The sequence below is a fragment of the Ovis canadensis genome, chromosome 5 (genome assembly GCF_042477335.2).
Source record: "Ovis canadensis isolate MfBH-ARS-UI-01 breed Bighorn chromosome 5, ARS-UI_OviCan_v2, whole genome shotgun sequence".
Taxonomy (NCBI): domain Eukaryota; kingdom Metazoa; phylum Chordata; class Mammalia; order Artiodactyla; family Bovidae; genus Ovis; species Ovis canadensis.
In genome coordinates, this window is record NC_091249.1 from 58628706 (window position 1) to 58645603 (window position 16898).

The 16898-nt window shown below is 37.7% G+C and overlaps 1 protein-coding gene across 1 annotated transcript; it reads left to right on the plus strand.

Annotated features, from left to right (window-relative positions):
• The first annotated feature begins 669 nt into the window (after positions 1-669).
• On the plus strand, positions 670-15783 carry UBE2B (ubiquitin conjugating enzyme E2 B). Its single transcript, XM_069592067.1, has 6 exons — positions 670-2962; positions 5081-5161; positions 6980-7005; positions 11438-11527; positions 13887-13975; positions 15237-15783. Exons 1-6 carry the CDS (start codon positions 2919-2921, stop codon positions 15363-15365), a joined length of 459 nt encoding a protein of 152 aa, XP_069448168.1. The 5' UTR covers positions 670-2918; the 3' UTR covers positions 15366-15783.
• Positions 15784-16898: the final 1115 nt, after the last annotated feature.

A 16898-nucleotide genomic window follows, 5' to 3' on the forward strand; every position in this document is an offset into this window, starting at 1 on the left:
GTCACAGGTAGAGACTTCTTGTAAAACGAGACTTCCAAGGAAGTCTTGTAAAATTATAGTTTTCTAAGTTACCTAGTTATCTTAATATTGCATAATCTGTGTTTGACCTCAGCTGTCGACATACATCCGTAGAACAGGTATAAGACGATTCATAAGAACATTTCTTGAACACCTCTTATATGCTTAAATTTTTTTTCTTGAACTCATAGTGATCCTCTTTAAAAAATTCCCTTTCTACACGTCAAAACTCGTTCAAAGCCCTCTTTGGAAAGGCAAATAATTCAAAGGGCTCCACCACAAAATAGAGTGACATACAAGGCACCCCACCTCCCAGAATCTTAATTGCCTAAGAACTAGACATGGGGTTCGGATCGAGTGACAGCCTCCAATGAATAAAAAGAATACCACTGGAAGTGCCCAGGCAGTGCTGTTTTCGTTACGGCTTTCATTTTCCTGTTAAAAAAAAAAAAAAAAGTTAAGCGTAAGAGGCCAAATCTCACTTTGCTTTTAAATAAGAGAAGGCGTCATTATTATCCAATGAATTCTAGTCCAGTTGGTCTTACCCCAACATGCACATTAAAAATCACACCTAGAGAGCTTGTTAAAAGGCCCCACCCCCAGAGATCCTAATTTAAATGAGTTAGGGTAAAGAAATTGATATTTTAAAACATTCCTAAGTGTTTCTATGTTGTGACAGCTTATTTTGAGAGACGGAGGGGAAAGAAAGGTGGTCATGGTTTTTGCTTATCACCATAAAAATATTCAAATTTGTCTTTCCTTTTGAAACGTTATTCAACTATGTTATATTTTCTTTGAGTATCATAGTAAATCTTATACTGGACTCAGACTTGTAAAGCACATTTATTAAATATTTGTTGTTGACTTATACTGTTGTCAAGGATCAAGGCATGAATCAGAGTCCCTGCTCTCAGTGAGCTCACAATCTAGAGCAACTCAGTCTACACTATAAATTATAGCCTTAAAACTATCCTTTCTACAACTAGGTTATGACAGGGTTGGTAACCAGGACAACGTATGATTCTTGCTTATACAATAAAGCTCTCGGACTTTAATGAAACTTACTTGATTTGATCGAAAGCATTACTTCATTCTGGAAAACCATGAACTGTAGATTTCCAAAACAACTATAATTGCTAAACAAATGACACGACAGATTAAAAAAAAATTTTAGCATTTCACTGTAGGTAACCCTAACAGTATGTCTCCATCCTTAGCTATAGGGATTGCTATGGCAAAAAAATGAAAATAAGAAAATAACTTTTTGACTTAGAGAATTACATTTGTCGGTGGGTATCTATCAAGTATTAGATCTGGCTAACTTGATTACCAAGGCATTTAATAAAAGCAAGAGAAAGAATTCAGGGATTGAAGAAAGAGAGGTACCAGAAAAGTAGGGGAAACTAACCCTTTCTAGTTCAATGAAAGTATGCCCAACGCCATATTCCTCATTCTGTCTTACTGTAACACCTTGGGTTGAGGAATCACCCAAATGGACTTAAAGAGCTCAGGGTTCAGCCAAAAAAAAAGTCTTTAAGAACAGAATTGGAGGCGATAGAGGAAGGGAACTCAATGACTAGAAATAATGTCAGAATTCCAACGGCCAGTATCTCTGAGCCCCGGTGGGGGACGTTTCAGGCTATTAACTTACTAGTGTTGAAAATCTGAAATAAATTACTCAGGCTAGATATACAACCCCTATCCACGTCTGCATGATCTCTCCCCCACATGTGAGTCAAACTTTTAGGTCTGGCAACTAGTCACCTACACTCTCTTCATACACACTATGATCAAACCTGCACATTTCTTGACAAATACAATGGTACCCCACTGTAGACCAATCCAAGGACTCTGACACAAAGCCTCAAATAAGAGCAGACTCATAAAGGATAAACAAAATTCCGTAATCCTGTGGGGATTGTAAACAAACATTAAACAATCTGTACACCGTTCTTTAATCTCTGCCCAGCATCGCCAACCCTGGAAACACACTGCAATGCTCATACAGTAATATTTGGTGGCCCTAAGGAAGCATTTCAGGGGATTTCGCTTTGTATGGGCCTCTGCACTCAGCTGAGGAAAACGGAGGTCCCTTCACTTTTCCTCAGATGCCAGATTTGATAAGCCATTGAGCCAACCAGAGGGGAGTTTTAAATCCAAATTATTTGGGGCTCTATTTTAAAGATTTAAGAAGCAAAACAAACTACTGCTTCCGACACAATCTCATCAATAGCTGTCCATAGGACAAAATGGAGAAAAAACATAAAAGTGCATACCAGCCCTCAGCCCATAAATTTAACTACCGGGCTGAAAGACGGCTGAAAGTTAGATCCAGGAGACGCTCTCACGTGATCCGTCCTAATGGCGTCATAGGGACACGTGGTTCTAGATACTTCGTCCCCTCCCCCTCGGAGGTGGATTGTTGACAACGCCGCCGGCAGTCACGTGATCTTACGTCATCCTACCTCCTTTCCCTGAAATCTCTGGCCCCGGATGCGTCCCTCTCTCCCCACCCGGCTGAGCCTAAACTAGTGAAAGAGGGGGAGACGGGTTGGTGGTGTTTCAGTTCCGGTACTTCTTTATCACAACCTCCAGTCTGAGCATAAGGAACAGTAATTGGTCAATTCGTTCAAGGAGACAAAAGGGATAAGGTCCCTGGTGAAGGGGCCCCGTAACTAGCTCTCCTACGTCCCGTTCCCTTCTCCCCCACCCCTCACTGCATGGTACCGGCGGAGGGCGGAGGGATCTGGAGGCGGCGGAGGGAGACGTCATTGCAGGGTTGTTTGTGCAACCTCGGCAGCGGCGGCGGTGACCCACAGTGATTCGGCCGCCGCGCCGGGGGGTGGGGGGGCTGCGCGGGACTCTTTTCTTTCAGACTGACCGCGGGGCTGCTGGGGAGCATGTCGACCCCGGCCCGGAGGAGGCTTATGCGGGATTTCAAGAGGTAAGGGCCTTCATTTTCGCCTGAATGACGACTCCTCCCCGAAGCTCCGGGGCTAGGGTGGGGATCCGGGACACCTTCCCCTCTTGACCCTAAGAGGGCTGCTGTGGGCCCAGGGGGACAGATGGAAGCCCAGTTCCAGCCCCGCTTTAGCACTCTCTTCTCCTTGGTTGTTCACTTGTCCTACGTAAGAAATTTTGATACTTCCTCACCACCACCCTACCCCCACAAAAAAGTAAAAAGATGGCTATGGTTTGTCCTACGATTCCCTGCTGCCCACTGCGGCCAGTTGCCTGATACCTCGCCCTGGCTTTCAAATCTCATCCTTCGCCTCTGCACCCTGCGGTGCCTCTTCTCTCTGCCCTAAGAGCGAGCCCTTGCAGAAGCCTTTCCACCGCTAGCTACACCAGTCAGCTTTGTTCGATGGCCTTGCCGCCTTTCCGACTGCCAGGGTTGGGGCCAACCCCCGCCTCCCTCCCCATTCTTTCTGCAGTGAGGGTGGGGTCTGATGCGCGAGGGCCGGAGGTTGTTAACCCATCCTCCGAAACCCGACTCTTCCCCCCCCAATCCCTCCCCGCCCGCCTGAAAGGACCTTGAGAACTGGCTTAGAGGGCTGCGATTCGGGCTGGCAAACCCGGCTGCCAGTGCTTTCTGGAACTCAGCTCTGTGGCCTGGTGTGTAAAGACCTATCTATAGCCTCCAAGGTCTGGAAAAATGCCTTTCTGGAGGCTGGGGCTAAGCTGATACTCCCTGAGCCTCTTTTGTAAAATAGGGTTTTGTTAGATATTAGGGTTGATGAGGAGGAAGTGACTTTTTTCCCCCCAGTTGTTTTACTTTGAATGCTTACAGGTACGGAGAAGAAAATAACCAAGAAAACTTAGCGTTACGCTCCCGTGCGCATTTATAAGTGTTTTTCTAGGGAGACCTGCCCTGCTCGAGAGAAAAAATCCAGTGTAAAAACTTGGATTGGCTTATCAGGAAGTAACCTCTCAACTTCATTGTAAACCTTTAAATGAGGCACTTGGAAGCCATTGTTTGGGGCTTTGCCCAGTTTGGCCTTGAGTGTATTGGTAACTTAGCCTTTATCTTTGGTGGGCGATATCACGCCCCGTATCTTCCAAGGGTTCTTCTTTTCGTCATGGCCTGTACTGCTTGAGGTTGACTAAAAGCCATTTTGGGGGACTAATTCCAAGAATCATATCACATGACGGTGTGTTTGTGTGTGTGTGTGTGTGTGTGTGTGTGTGTGTGTGTGTATTTAGTGTCGCGTTTACTTTTTTTTTTCCTGAGATGACAGTTTTAAAAGGAGATACTCCTTTTTGTGCAAAACTCTGTTTCTACAGCTTGAAACCATAGATTTCAGATTGGCTCCCATGAGTGAAATTCCAATAATAAAATTTCGAGGTTCCTGGCCTTTGGTACCCTGGTTTCTCATTGCAGTTCTCTGCTTAATTCTGAGTTGTGTGCTTGGCACCTTCGGTAGTTTTCCAAGGGTCTTCTTTTGCAAGAGTTTGTAACAGGTGTTGGAAGGTAGCTCTGTATATGGGCGCATGATCTGAGAGGTAAAATGCAGTATTGGTGCAGAGCTTTTAAAATAGGGACTGAGGGAAAACCTAGCCAGAGCTTTGCTTACTCTAAAAGCTGCTGCTAACGCAAATGGAATAAAGTAGTTCTACTGCCCAAAACTAGTTTCCTGATTAAACTGGATGCAAGTGTTTTTCAGTCATTTAATGTTTACACTGAGGTGGGGTCTTTATATTTTGTTTGGGGGAGAGTTTTTTTGGTGGCCATGTTGCCCAAGTAGCTTTGGTTAGGACTCACACAGCCTTTGCATGTTTACAGTAGCAAAATTGATAGTTGAGTAAATAGTGTTTTTTTACACTTGAGGTTTTTCCTTTGTTGTTATTGTTAAAAGTAGTTCTTGAACAGATATCTTAACCTTGGTGATATTTGAAGAGGGATGACTCCCAAGCCATTTAAAGTGGTATGGTTTATTCCAGCTCAGCACAACAAGAAAATGGATTTAGTTTGTTTCTCAAAGTAGATGGTTGAAAGATGTTTGACTGGCCTTCTTAGTGGCCTTAATGTTCAACTTTTAAAATTTCTATTCTGGATTTCTAGATTGCAAGAGGACCCACCTGTGGGTGTCAGTGGCGCACCATCAGAAAACAACATCATGCAGTGGAATGCAGTTATATTTGGGTGAGTTGAAAGAAATAACAAATGGTAGGTATGGTGATTCTTTTAAGAAAATTGAATGTATAACAGCTAGGAAGGGAAACTTTCCTAGGGATGAGGGATCTTACAGAAACTGTAAGATTAAAAAAAAATTCTGATAGAGTTTTGGCAGTCACATAAAATTTGATTTTATAATCAGTGGGTTTTATTTGATAAAAATATCATTTGAGACTACAGGAGAATGATAAGTTTGTACAAAATGTGCCAAGCAAATGCTTAGTATGTATTCTACTAGAACTGTAAAAAGAGTAGGAACCAAAAATATTGATAACTTCCACCATAGTAAGAATTTAAATAAAAAATGTTTGACAGCTTAATGTGAAATAACTGTATGGAGCCTTTCAAGGTGCAGTCTTATATTTTACATATAGTATGTATTGCATGTAGGCGTATTTGTATAAGAGCATTATTTCTTCATGCTCTTTCTTTGGTTTTCCTGAACTGGATTTTATTTTCTTTCACTCTTTAAAAAAATTTTATTTTCTTTATTATTTTTTGCTGTGTGTGGACTCTCGCTAGTTACAGTGCCCTGACTTCTCATTGCAGTGGCTTCTCTTGCTGCAGAGCGAGGCCTTCAGGCTTCAGTAGTTGTGGCATGAGGGCCCTAGAGTGCATGGGTTTAGTAGCTGTGGCCCATGGGCTTAGGTGCTCCTCTGCTTGGGGCATCTTCCCAGACCAGGGATTGAACCTGTGTCTCTTGCGTTGGCAAGTGGATTCTTGACTTCTGGACCTCCAGGGAAATCTCTTTTGTTGCTCTTTTTATACTAGGGTTTTGCACTAAGACGTAAAAGGAACACTTCTGTAAACAGAATTCTGAATTTCTGTTGACTCCATTTTAAGAGTCTACATTAAAAATTAGTGGGGAAAATGAGTGTAGTTCACCCTTCTAAAGTAAAGTCATATTAAATTCAGGGTGTTAGCATGCTTCTTTGAGATCTTGAATGTACCTTGCAAATAATAATTAAACCTTACCAACCCAGCTTTGTGAAGCAATTAAAAAAACGAACTTAAAAAAAATAAAGTAAACTTCAGGTTGCTGCTTAGGAAAGATGAGATAGGGATATGGTACAATGAAAAGACGTGGACAAAAGAAACTGGCATTCTTGGTGACATCAGATAAATTTAGTTGAGTTGAACAAGGGCTATTTCTCTTTTGAAAAGCAGGATACTTTGGTATCATAATTATCTTAAAGGGTATTGACTTCCATTTTATTGATATATATTTAAGAAAATAGGAATTTTTCTGTTAAGAATACATATATTTACAAAAGGATTGATATTTATGAACTGAATTTTTTTGTGCTAAAATTATGGCAAGTTTCTTTTGTTTTTTGTAAAACCATTCTAAAAGGAACACTTGGAAAATGAAAGTTACTATTTATGTCTGTGTTTGTTATTGTTAGTTGCGCAGTTGTATCTGACTCTCTGTGACCCCATGGTCTATAGCCCACCAGGCTCCACTGTCTGTGCAATTCTCCAGGCAAGAATACTGGAGTGGTTAGCCATTCCCTTCTCCAGGGACTCTTCCCAACCCAGGGATCCAGCCTGGGTCTCCCGCCTTGCAGGCAGATTCTTTACTGTCTGAGCCACCAAGGAAGCCCCTTTTATGTGTATATAAATAAAAATCCAGGGCTAAGGTGATATTAAAGTAACAATAAATGCTCCACAAATTAGCAGAATGAGCTCCTCTTTCTCTTGTTTGAGTTTATCCTCTCCACTATGAAAATCAGGAAAAAGCAGAAAGAAAAAACTTTTTTTAATCAGAAATCTTCTTATTTTCAGACCAGAAGGGACACCCTTTGAAGATGGTAAGTCAATCTCAATATGTTTTCTGTAGTATTAAGAGGCTTCTTTTAAGTAGAAAATTATAACACCAATCTATCTAGTTAAGGCTATTTTCTATTAATAATAGATCAGATTAAAACTAAATAATGCTACTGAGAATTTATAGCTTACAAAGAACTTTCTTCCCATGTCAGCTTGATCACCTTCATTGCTAGTTCTTTCTGTTACTTTTGTATTGGCTCTTGAACTGTAGGCCTATGTGGTGGGGTCTATGTTGAGAATAGTTTTAAATTTAAATGACCTCATAGCATGCTAAAGGTGTCTCTGAGGTGAACATCAGAAGAGTAATAATCATGCATTTTTAACTTTATATATGTTGATCAGTGCTCTTAATTGTGTGTAACTGCCAGTAGTTTCACTTAACAGCTATCTTTTGACACCTGTAAATAGTTAGCATTCTACAGAATTTTTTGCATCTTAAATTCAGTATTTATCCAAGAGCCAGAAAAATGGAAAACTTGTTCTAATGTGTATTTATAGTTAAACTTATTAAATTGATTTTAACCAGATACTTAAAGTTTCCCTAATATAGCATGAATTTTTAAAATGTGTTAAATAGATTTGTCTTAGTTATCACAGTGGCTCCAGAATTAACCCATCAAGGTTATTTATACAAATAATTATTGCAGAAGTATTTTTAAGGAGAAAACCTGAATGTTCAGTAGGAGAAATGGTTAAGCAAATTATTAAACATCTAGACTGTAGAATATTATGTACCTATTAAAGAATACGGTAGATCTGGTTGTATGTTTGAGGAGACAAAAAAGTTGCAGAACATATGTTACAATACCACAGTTTTACTGACTAGCATACATGCAAGTGTGTGTGTGTGTGTGTGTCTGTGTGTCTGTGTGAAGGCTTGTATACCATACAGTTTACTGACTAGCATACATGCAATGTGTGTGTGACTAGCATACATGCAAGTGTGTGTGTGTGTGTGTGTGTGTGTGTGTGTGTGTGTGTGTGTGTGTGTGTGTGTGTGAAGGCTTGTATACCATACAGTTTACTGACTAGCATACATGCAATGTGTGTGTGACTAGCATACATGCAAGTGTGTGTGTGTGTGTGTGTGTGTGTGTGTGTGTGTGTGTGTGTGTGTGTGTGTGAAGGCTTGTATACCATACTGCTATCAGGTGGGGAGGGGTAAGGAGTTGAAGAAAGGTACTCAAGGGGTTCTGCTTTTTACTCTGTACCAAGGATACTCACGGGTGGTCCACAAGCTCTTTAAGTTTTCTGAGACCTTTTCAGAGGTTTCCTGTAATCAAAACTGTCTTCATAGCAATAGGAAGGCTTTTTTTTTTTTCGTACCTTTTTTATTGTATTAACATAGCACTGATGGTACAAAAGCATTAGTGACTAAAACTGGCCCTAAGCAATTTAGTGCCTTGGCACATACCAAGTCAGTGGCAGCAAACTGTGCTTGGAGTCGTATTTTTCGCATTTTTTTAAATAAAAGATGTCAGTTTCACTTTTTAAAATGTTTTGATGAAAAAGTGGGAATTACTAATATTGCTAAACTCTGACCATTGAGTATGCTGCTTTCTGATGTTCTGCTTGATGAAGTTGGAAGTATGCATACAGCACTTCCTTGCATACCAGTTTGGTGGTTGGAGAGAAAGCCATTTCTGCAGTTGAGTTGCAACTTGAATTACTGCTTTTTTCATGGAACATTTTTACTTGAAAGAATGACTGGCAAACTTTGGTTATTTAGATTTGAGTATGTATTTGGTTGCCATATTCTTAGTGAAAGTGTTAGTTGCTCAGTCATGTCTGACTCTTGGTGACTCCGTGGACTATGGCTCACCAGGCTCCTCTGTCCATGGAATTCTCTAGGCAGGAAAACTGGAGTGGATAGCCATTCCCTTTTACAGGGGATCTTCTGACCCAGGGGTCAAACCTGGGTATCCCACATTGCAGGCAGATTCTTTACTATCTGAGCCACCAGGGAAGATTTTAAATTAAGTCGAGGAAAGTGACTGACAGGATTTGTTGCTGCTGATAAAATTATGGTTCCCAATACTTTTTTCTCTGATGAGATTAGTAGATGGTATTACCGGTTGTGACTTTGTTTTTGATGGTGTATATCTCTTTCTCTTTAGTCGCTAAGTCATGTCAGACTCTTGCGACCCCATGTACTGTAGCCTGCCAGGCTCCTCTGTCCTTGGTATTCTCCAAGCAAGAATACTGGAGTGGGTTGCCATTTCCTTCTCCAGGGGATCTTCCCAACCCAGGAATTAAACCTAGGTCTCCTGCATTGCAGGCAGATTCTTGACTGACTGAGCTATGAGGGAAGCCCTAGTGTATATAAATGCATATCAAATGAAATATGGCAACATTTAGATGATTTGGATAACTTGGTGAACTGGTATTTTCCAAATGGCCAATGTGTTAGGAAATTATGGATGGATAAAAGATACATGCAATGTGCAATAGTCATTAATATAAGTGATGCAAAAAGTTTATATGGCTTCACATTTTATGTTGCAGCTAGCCATTAAAAACTTTACCATTTATTTTATGTAACAGCAAAAAAGAATATCTACCTTTATCTGAAAAGGCTATGAAAATACTCCTTCCTTTTTCCTTTTCATATTTGGAAGAGGCCTGATTTTCTTCATGTATCTCAACCAGAACAGCATGTTGCGACAGATTGAATGCAGAGGCAGCTGAGAGAGGGCAGCTGTTTTCCATTAAGCTAATCGTTTAAGAGATTTGCAGATAAACAGTGCTACACTTCTCCCTAACGTGGTGGGGGAAATACAGTTATTTTCATTAAATGTTACTTAGGTTAATGTGTAATGAGTTTACAGTTGTTAAGTATTTTAAGATTTCCTTGAGTAATCATTTCTAATACAACAAATATCAATAGTGGTAGCACATGGTGTGCTGGAGACAGTTTATACCAATTATGAAAATGGATTGTGTAAAAATTTGAGGAATTTTTTTTTTATTAGGGGAATTTTTACCAACCAAAAAGTTGAAATATTTTTAAATATTTTTAATTTTTGGTGGAAATGCCATAAAATGGTGTGCTGTTGCATGCGTCTCTTCCCATCTTCATGTTCAGTGACTTCACATTCGAAGCTTGGTGTGATTGGGAGTAAGAGTATAAAGAGGTCCAGAGACCCCATAAATATGAAGAAAGCAAGCTTAAAGCTGTTTCATATTTGTGTTTACCTGAAATGTTTACATTGTACATTTTGTAATGAAGGAAAACTAAAAGTAAGTGTAATATATATATATAACATTAGGTATTAAAAATATATTAGGTTTAAGTCTCTCTTTGCTAATGAACTATACATTTCATAGAACCTCTTAATATATCGGAACGTGAATTAAATATCACCTTTGATTTTGTTTGTATCTTTGGCCTCCCTGATCCGAAATTTCCAAACAACAAAAAATTTAAAGAAGTAGAGGTTATATATTGAATAAATGAGCAATGAAAATAGAGTGTTAAATATTTTACTAAATACATGTCTTTGATCTTGGTAGACTGAAGTCATGAGTTTAGAATTTAGGTTGAGAAAGTATGTTTGTTTGTTTGTTTAATTGATAAAATAAGGAGAGAAACTTGTGGAGACATCTTGAATGGTTTAAACTTGTATTGACTTCATTAGGAATAGGCTTCAACTTACTGAGTAAGCCCCACAGTGGGTAATTGGAGCACCTGTGGAGCCTTCAGGTATATTTCCTCAAAAGTAAAACGTCTCTGGATAGTGAATAAACACAAAAGGAGTCCAGAATGACAAACATAAAACTATATATTAATGGTGGTTGTGTCTGCTAAATAGATTTGTAATTTGAGTTGAGAACTCTTTGTACACTGAACAGATTGACTTTGTTACAAATACATAATTTTTTTTTCAATGCCTGTCTCTTGACAGCAAATAATGATTTAGGCTGACCAAAATGTACCATATTGGTTTATAACCAACAGTAGACAGTTACACTAATGCTTAACTGATTCTTGACGTACTTAAATGATAGGAACAGAAAAGACTTTTTCACATTAGTGGCCATACCCTCCAGTCTGAGTCCTTTGTCATATGATGGTTAGCCCCTCTCAAAATCATTTGGCACCTCCTCCTTCTAAGTTATAGTAAATTATCTGTAGTTCTTCAAATGTGCATTTAAAAGTTTGGTAGCTAGGGCAAAATTGCCTGCCAAAAATATGACAATGTTCTTACCAGTAGTATATGTTAAGTGCTTGTACCCCAAAATGCTTGCCAATGTTGTATATTATCAGTACATAAATAGAAGTATATTTAGTATGTTTTATATGCTAAACCAAAATTGACATTAATTTTTGTGTGGTTGTGCAAAAGCCAGCATAGGGTTGGAAATTCAAGTGCTTGTCATTACTGTAATTATTTTGGTTTGTTTTCTATCTAGGTACTTTTAAACTAGTAATAGAATTTTCTGAAGAATATCCAAATAAACCGCCAACTGTTAGGTTTTTATCCAAAATGTTTCATCCAAATGGTAAGTAGCATTTTTTAGCTTTTGCAAATGATAGGAGGAAGAAAGAGTTGTTCCATCCTTTTAGGTGCTGCCCATGCTTTTCATCGTTAGGGCCCACCTCTCAGTGTTGCTTCCATGTCAGTGTTAACCATGCTTCTTTAGTCTGGAGTCTTACCAAGGTTCCTGATTTGAGGAAAGTTTTGTTTTAATAACTTCTGATTTTTAAAAGTAATATCTATTTATTTGTCAGAATGTGAAAGATACTGAAAAGAATTTGTAGCTTAAAGTTTAGCTGTAAAACTACAAACAAATGTTCAAAATTGAGATCCTGTTATATGTAAAATTAACAAATATCCTCTTTCCTTTTTTTGGCTGATCCGTGTGTCATGTCAGAGCTTAGTTCCCAAACCAGGGATGAAACCTGTGCCCCCTGCATAGGGAGGGTGGAGTCTCAACCACTGGATCACCAGGAGGTCCTTTGGTTATTTTTGTTATCCCTCCATATTAATAGCGTGGTTTCCCTTTTTTCTCCACTATGAGTGGAAAACTTCATTTAGTTAACTTCCTAGTTTACTTTTTTTAAAAAAAAATCTTTATTATTAAAAGATTCATATACTATGCTATTCACCCATGTAAGTTGTACAATTTAGTGGTTTTTAGTACCTTGACTGAGTTGTACAGTCATTACCATAATCAATTTTAGAACATTTTTATCACTCTCCCCAAAAAATCCCATTCCTGTTAGCATTCACTCCCCATCCCTATCCTCCTGCCTCCCAGCCATAGGCAACCACTGGTTTATTTTCTCTATATAGGTTTGCTTATTCTGGACATTGCATATAAATGGAGTCATATATGTGTCATATAATGTATGTGGTCCTTTGTAATTGATTTCTTTCAGCTGGCATAGTTTTCAGGTTCATCTCATAACACATAACTGTACTTCATTTTATTGCTGAATTATAATCCACTGTATGAATAGACTACATTTTATCAGTTGATGGATGTTTGGTTTCTAATTTACTTTGGTATTACTTCTCAAAAATAGTAAACTACTTCAAAACTTTAAAATCATTTTGCATTTTTATGGGTTTTACAGAGGTTATGATTTTTGCTTTGAACTTGCTAAGTTTGATGTTCCTGTGGGGTACACAGTAAACAGTTGACTGTGCTGCTTTAAAGCTGAGCGTTAAATCTGGTCTAACGCTAACAATTGGAAATACCTAGCACATAGATAGTAATTGAGGCCATGAATAAAGTTGCCCCTAGAGGTTGTGTAAAGGGTATAAGATGGAAGAAGACCAAGAATAGAGTCCTGAAGAATGACAGTATTAAGTGTAATTTACCTCCTCTCCCCCAAAAGGCCGTACTTCCTCCTGTTTCAATGTAGAGTGATCAGACTGTTCTGTGAAGCTTTCCACAATTTGATAGTATTGATAACATTCGAATGCACTTATCCTTTGTCAACAGTGATTCTATTTTTGTAAATTTATTGTACATATACATAATCTGGCAAGTGGATAAAAATTTGTATTCATTGTTTGTATTCTCATAATCAAGAGGGGGAAAAATCCACTCTCAAATGTTAAACTTTTAAAATAGTAATCACTTGATTCTTATTTTTATTATGAGAGGAATGCATACTTATTGGAAAAACAAATCAAAGTACAAGTGAAGGTAAATAAGATCCTTCATAATCCTACTATTTACAGATATCTACATTTTGGCATTGAGTCTTACACATTTTTGTGACTGCCTGTACTTCAAATTAAAGTATTTGTAAATGATTCTTTATAAGAAATGGGATTATATAAGTAATTGGAAACTTATTAATGTAATATACTAGGGTTGTCATTCTGCGTTAATTAACTTATGGTAGACGTGTGTCATTTCTGGCAGCAGTAGTGGTCTGTGCCATTAATGATGTACTGTTACTCAGCCAGTCCCCTCACTGGGGACCACACACCGTTTCCAGTTTTTCACTTCTGTGGAGAGTGTGATAGAGAATGTGCTGTAAATAAAATTTCGCATGTGCATCATTACTACTTTTAAAGTAGAATTGCTATTTCAAAAAATTAGCCCCCCCCCCCAAGAGCTTTATTTAGGAATATTTAGAAGTGTGGAATTTAAACAGATTTGCTATATGTTATGTGTTGAAAAAATTTAACTTACTCAGCCTCCTCATCAAAAGGTATGTGGTAAACAGTCGTTAGTTTGAGACTGATTTTCCTGTGAGACAGAAAGTTTTAGTCATTAACCAGTGTTCAAGGCTTCTGACTGAGCCAGGCATTCTGTTTGTGGTAAAAAAAAAAAAAATTACTGTTTAATTATTAGATATGACCAAGTTAACATGTAACCAATTTTAGTGTTGTCTTTGCAGTATATGCTGATGGTAGCATATGTTTAGATATCCTTCAGAATAGATGGAGTCCAACATACGATGTATCTTCTATCTTAACATCAATTCAGGTAAGCATGTGTTAGAATGCATCTTAATTTTTCAAGATTCTATGGAATATAATTGACTCTTTTAGGATCAATTTAAAGGCCAAGTGAGCAAACTAACACTCCCAACACTAAGGTTACCAGTGGCAAACCTCATACAGAATCCTCAGGATTTTCATACAACTGATCTGCTTTTTCATTAGTGATCATGTTGGATCAAATCCATGATCATTTTCCTGATAAAGTATAAATTGTTCTCACAGATCAAGTAATTTTGTTTTGTTTCTTTGGGTTTTGGGTGTTTTTCGCTGCATCTCGCAGCCTTGGGGTCCTAGTTCCCCAACCAAAGATAGAACTCGTGCCCCCTGTGGTGCAAGTGCAGAGTCATAACCACTAGACCACCAGGAAATTCCCTCACCGGTCAAGTATTATTCATGCCTAGAAAGCATAGCCAGAAGTGATGGAGAAAGATGAAAAAATCTTGGGGAGAGAGAAAGACAATTGTTTAGTAAAAACATAGGGACCTCAAGAAACTGCAGTGCAGAAAAGCATCATTTTGCCCCATCCGGGAAATGCTGTTTCAAAGGAAAAGAATGTAACTATCCACCAAAGCACTCTGGCAGAATATTTCAGAGTTGACCTTGAATGACAGTTTAGGAGGAAGGTTTGAGGTGGAGTCAAGTTTTAGTTACATGGATTTGAAAGGAGCAGATGTGATATTTTGGTTTGTGGCCTTCAAGTTTTTTCTGTCACACTTCTGTTTTAATTTGAGTCATAAATAGTATTTTCAGTCTTGCTGTTATTAATATATTCCCTTGCTGCTAGGTGTATATGTTTTGTTGATTAAAGGAAATAAGGTATACTACCCAACTTACTGCCAGGAATTTGCAAACCTATCACAATAATAGAGTTTAACTTTGGAAAATGTTAGTTGCTGAGGTATTTTGTAGACATTGTATATTAACCAAATCAAATTGTTAAGTTCCCGTTTAATATCGCAGTATGCTGAATTAATGTTTGTTCTTTTCCAATTTCTTTGAAATTAGAGGTCTTAAGGCAATTGAGAGCTATCTGTGTTGAAAACTGAAGTTTTGTAGCAATAGGAAACTTCTTACTGTCTTTATCAAACTAAAGTGTTTAGGTCTGAAAAATACATGAGACATACTAATTTCTTTCTTCATTAAGTAATTTCTGTTTTCTGTAACTTTTGTGCTCCATATCTGACCCATGTTAATATAAAAAAATAACTCTACATATGTGTTTTTCCTTCTTTCTTTCCTTCTAGTCTCTGCTGGATGAACCGAATCCAAATAGTCCAGCCAATAGTCAGGCAGCACAGCTTTATCAGGAAAACAAACGAGAATATGAGAAAAGAGTTTCGGCCATTGTTGAACAAAGCTGGAATGATTCATAATAGACAACTGGTCTGTTAATCTTTTTCATCATTGTTGTGTATAATTTACCTCTCAGTAGAAAGGCTAACAAATTTTAAGTGCCACAGGTTTTAAGGATTCTGCAGAAAAAAAGTCCTTCAGTTTAGAACCTACAAAAGCTTGTGTATCTTGATTAATGTACTTTTTATTGCATGGTGTGAACTAAGTTATTGCTTACATAAATTTGTAATATATCCTGTTTGTATTTTTTTCCAAGTGTATAATGTTGGTGTGGAGTTTTCATGACAGAATATACACATTTTGTAAATCTGTACTTTTTTCAAATATTGAATGCCTTATTTTTGAATTCTTTAGATTTTTAAATTGGAGAAAAGCACTTAAAGTTTTTTATATATGAATATTACATGTAAAGCTGTTAAAATACATACTTCAGTGCAAGAGACTTTGTCACTTATTTCCTTATCTAAGTAGGAGGGGTTAATAAGTCTCTAGCTCTCTATCAATTGATAGTTTCATTTCCAGTTTCAAAAGAACAGATTTATATTTTATCAAGAAATTCAGATTTGATTCTAAATAACCAATTATAATCTCAAACTGTATTTTGAATGTACCTTTATTAGTTTTAGTTGAGCAATTATAACTGGTTTGATTCTGTCCAGCTCTGTATTTAGGCCACTTATTACTGTTTCTTCATGCACTACTTACTGTTAAACTGCACCCTTTGATTTCACAGTTTGCACCTCCACCATGGGGTATTGGCACCTCTACCTTGAGCAGAGAGCTTATGCAACTTACTTTGCTGCTTGATAACACTTTAAAAGATTTTTGATAATGAAGAAAGTAAAACGATCAACATTTTTAAAAAATCCATGCCCTACAATTAACAATATAAGAATTTGTTGCATTGGTTTGAACAAGGCAGATATTTGGAAGGAATCTTAGTGTAATTTAAATATTTGAAAACTGCCTTTTAATGCAATTGCCTATCTGTTTATTCTGGAAAAATGTTTTAATACCAGGGCCTGTTGAGTTGCCTTCTCTTGTGGAGATTTTTTTTTTTTTAGTCTCCTAAGTTGTATAAAAGCTGTACTGCATCTTAGTTTACTGGATAAACTTAAAACACAGTATTTGTAGAAAGCTTAATCCAAGCTATCCTATGCCTTCAAATAGTATAGAAAATGGAAAATATACAAGTAAATTCTGTTGAACCACCTGTGTAGTCTTTCTAGTAGTTAAAACAGCTATTTCATTAACCCCAAAAGTTTCTTGTACATTCATACTAGCTTAGTTAGCTAGCAGCATCTTTTCTGTTGGAAGATGGATTTTCTTTTCTACTGGAAGACTTAGAAGGGCAATTTCTATAGCTTCTATTAAGCAGAGCTTAGGGAGGAGAAGTGCTAATGTTTCCCTTTAAAAGTTAATGCTTGGGAAATCTGGGGATAACTGTATGATCTCAGGGAACTTTTGATACAATTGAGAGTTCACTCACTGGAATTATGCCCCCCCACCAAAAAAAAGATGCTGTATTTAAAGGTAGTTTTTCATCATATCAA

Excerpts from the sequence above, each read along its gene's own strand:
- UBE2B (XM_069592067.1), top strand. The coding sequence starts at position 2,919 with ATGTCGACCCCGGCCCGGAGGAGGCTTATGCGGGATTTCAAGAG. Across the intron at positions 2,963-5,080 it reads CTTATGCGGGATTTCAAGAG|ATTGCAAGAGGACCCACCTG; the intron begins GTAAGGGCCTTC and ends CTGGATTTCTAG. Across the intron at positions 13,976-15,236 it reads CTATCTTAACATCAATTCAG|TCTCTGCTGGATGAACCGAA; the intron begins GTAAGCATGTGT and ends CTTTCCTTCTAG.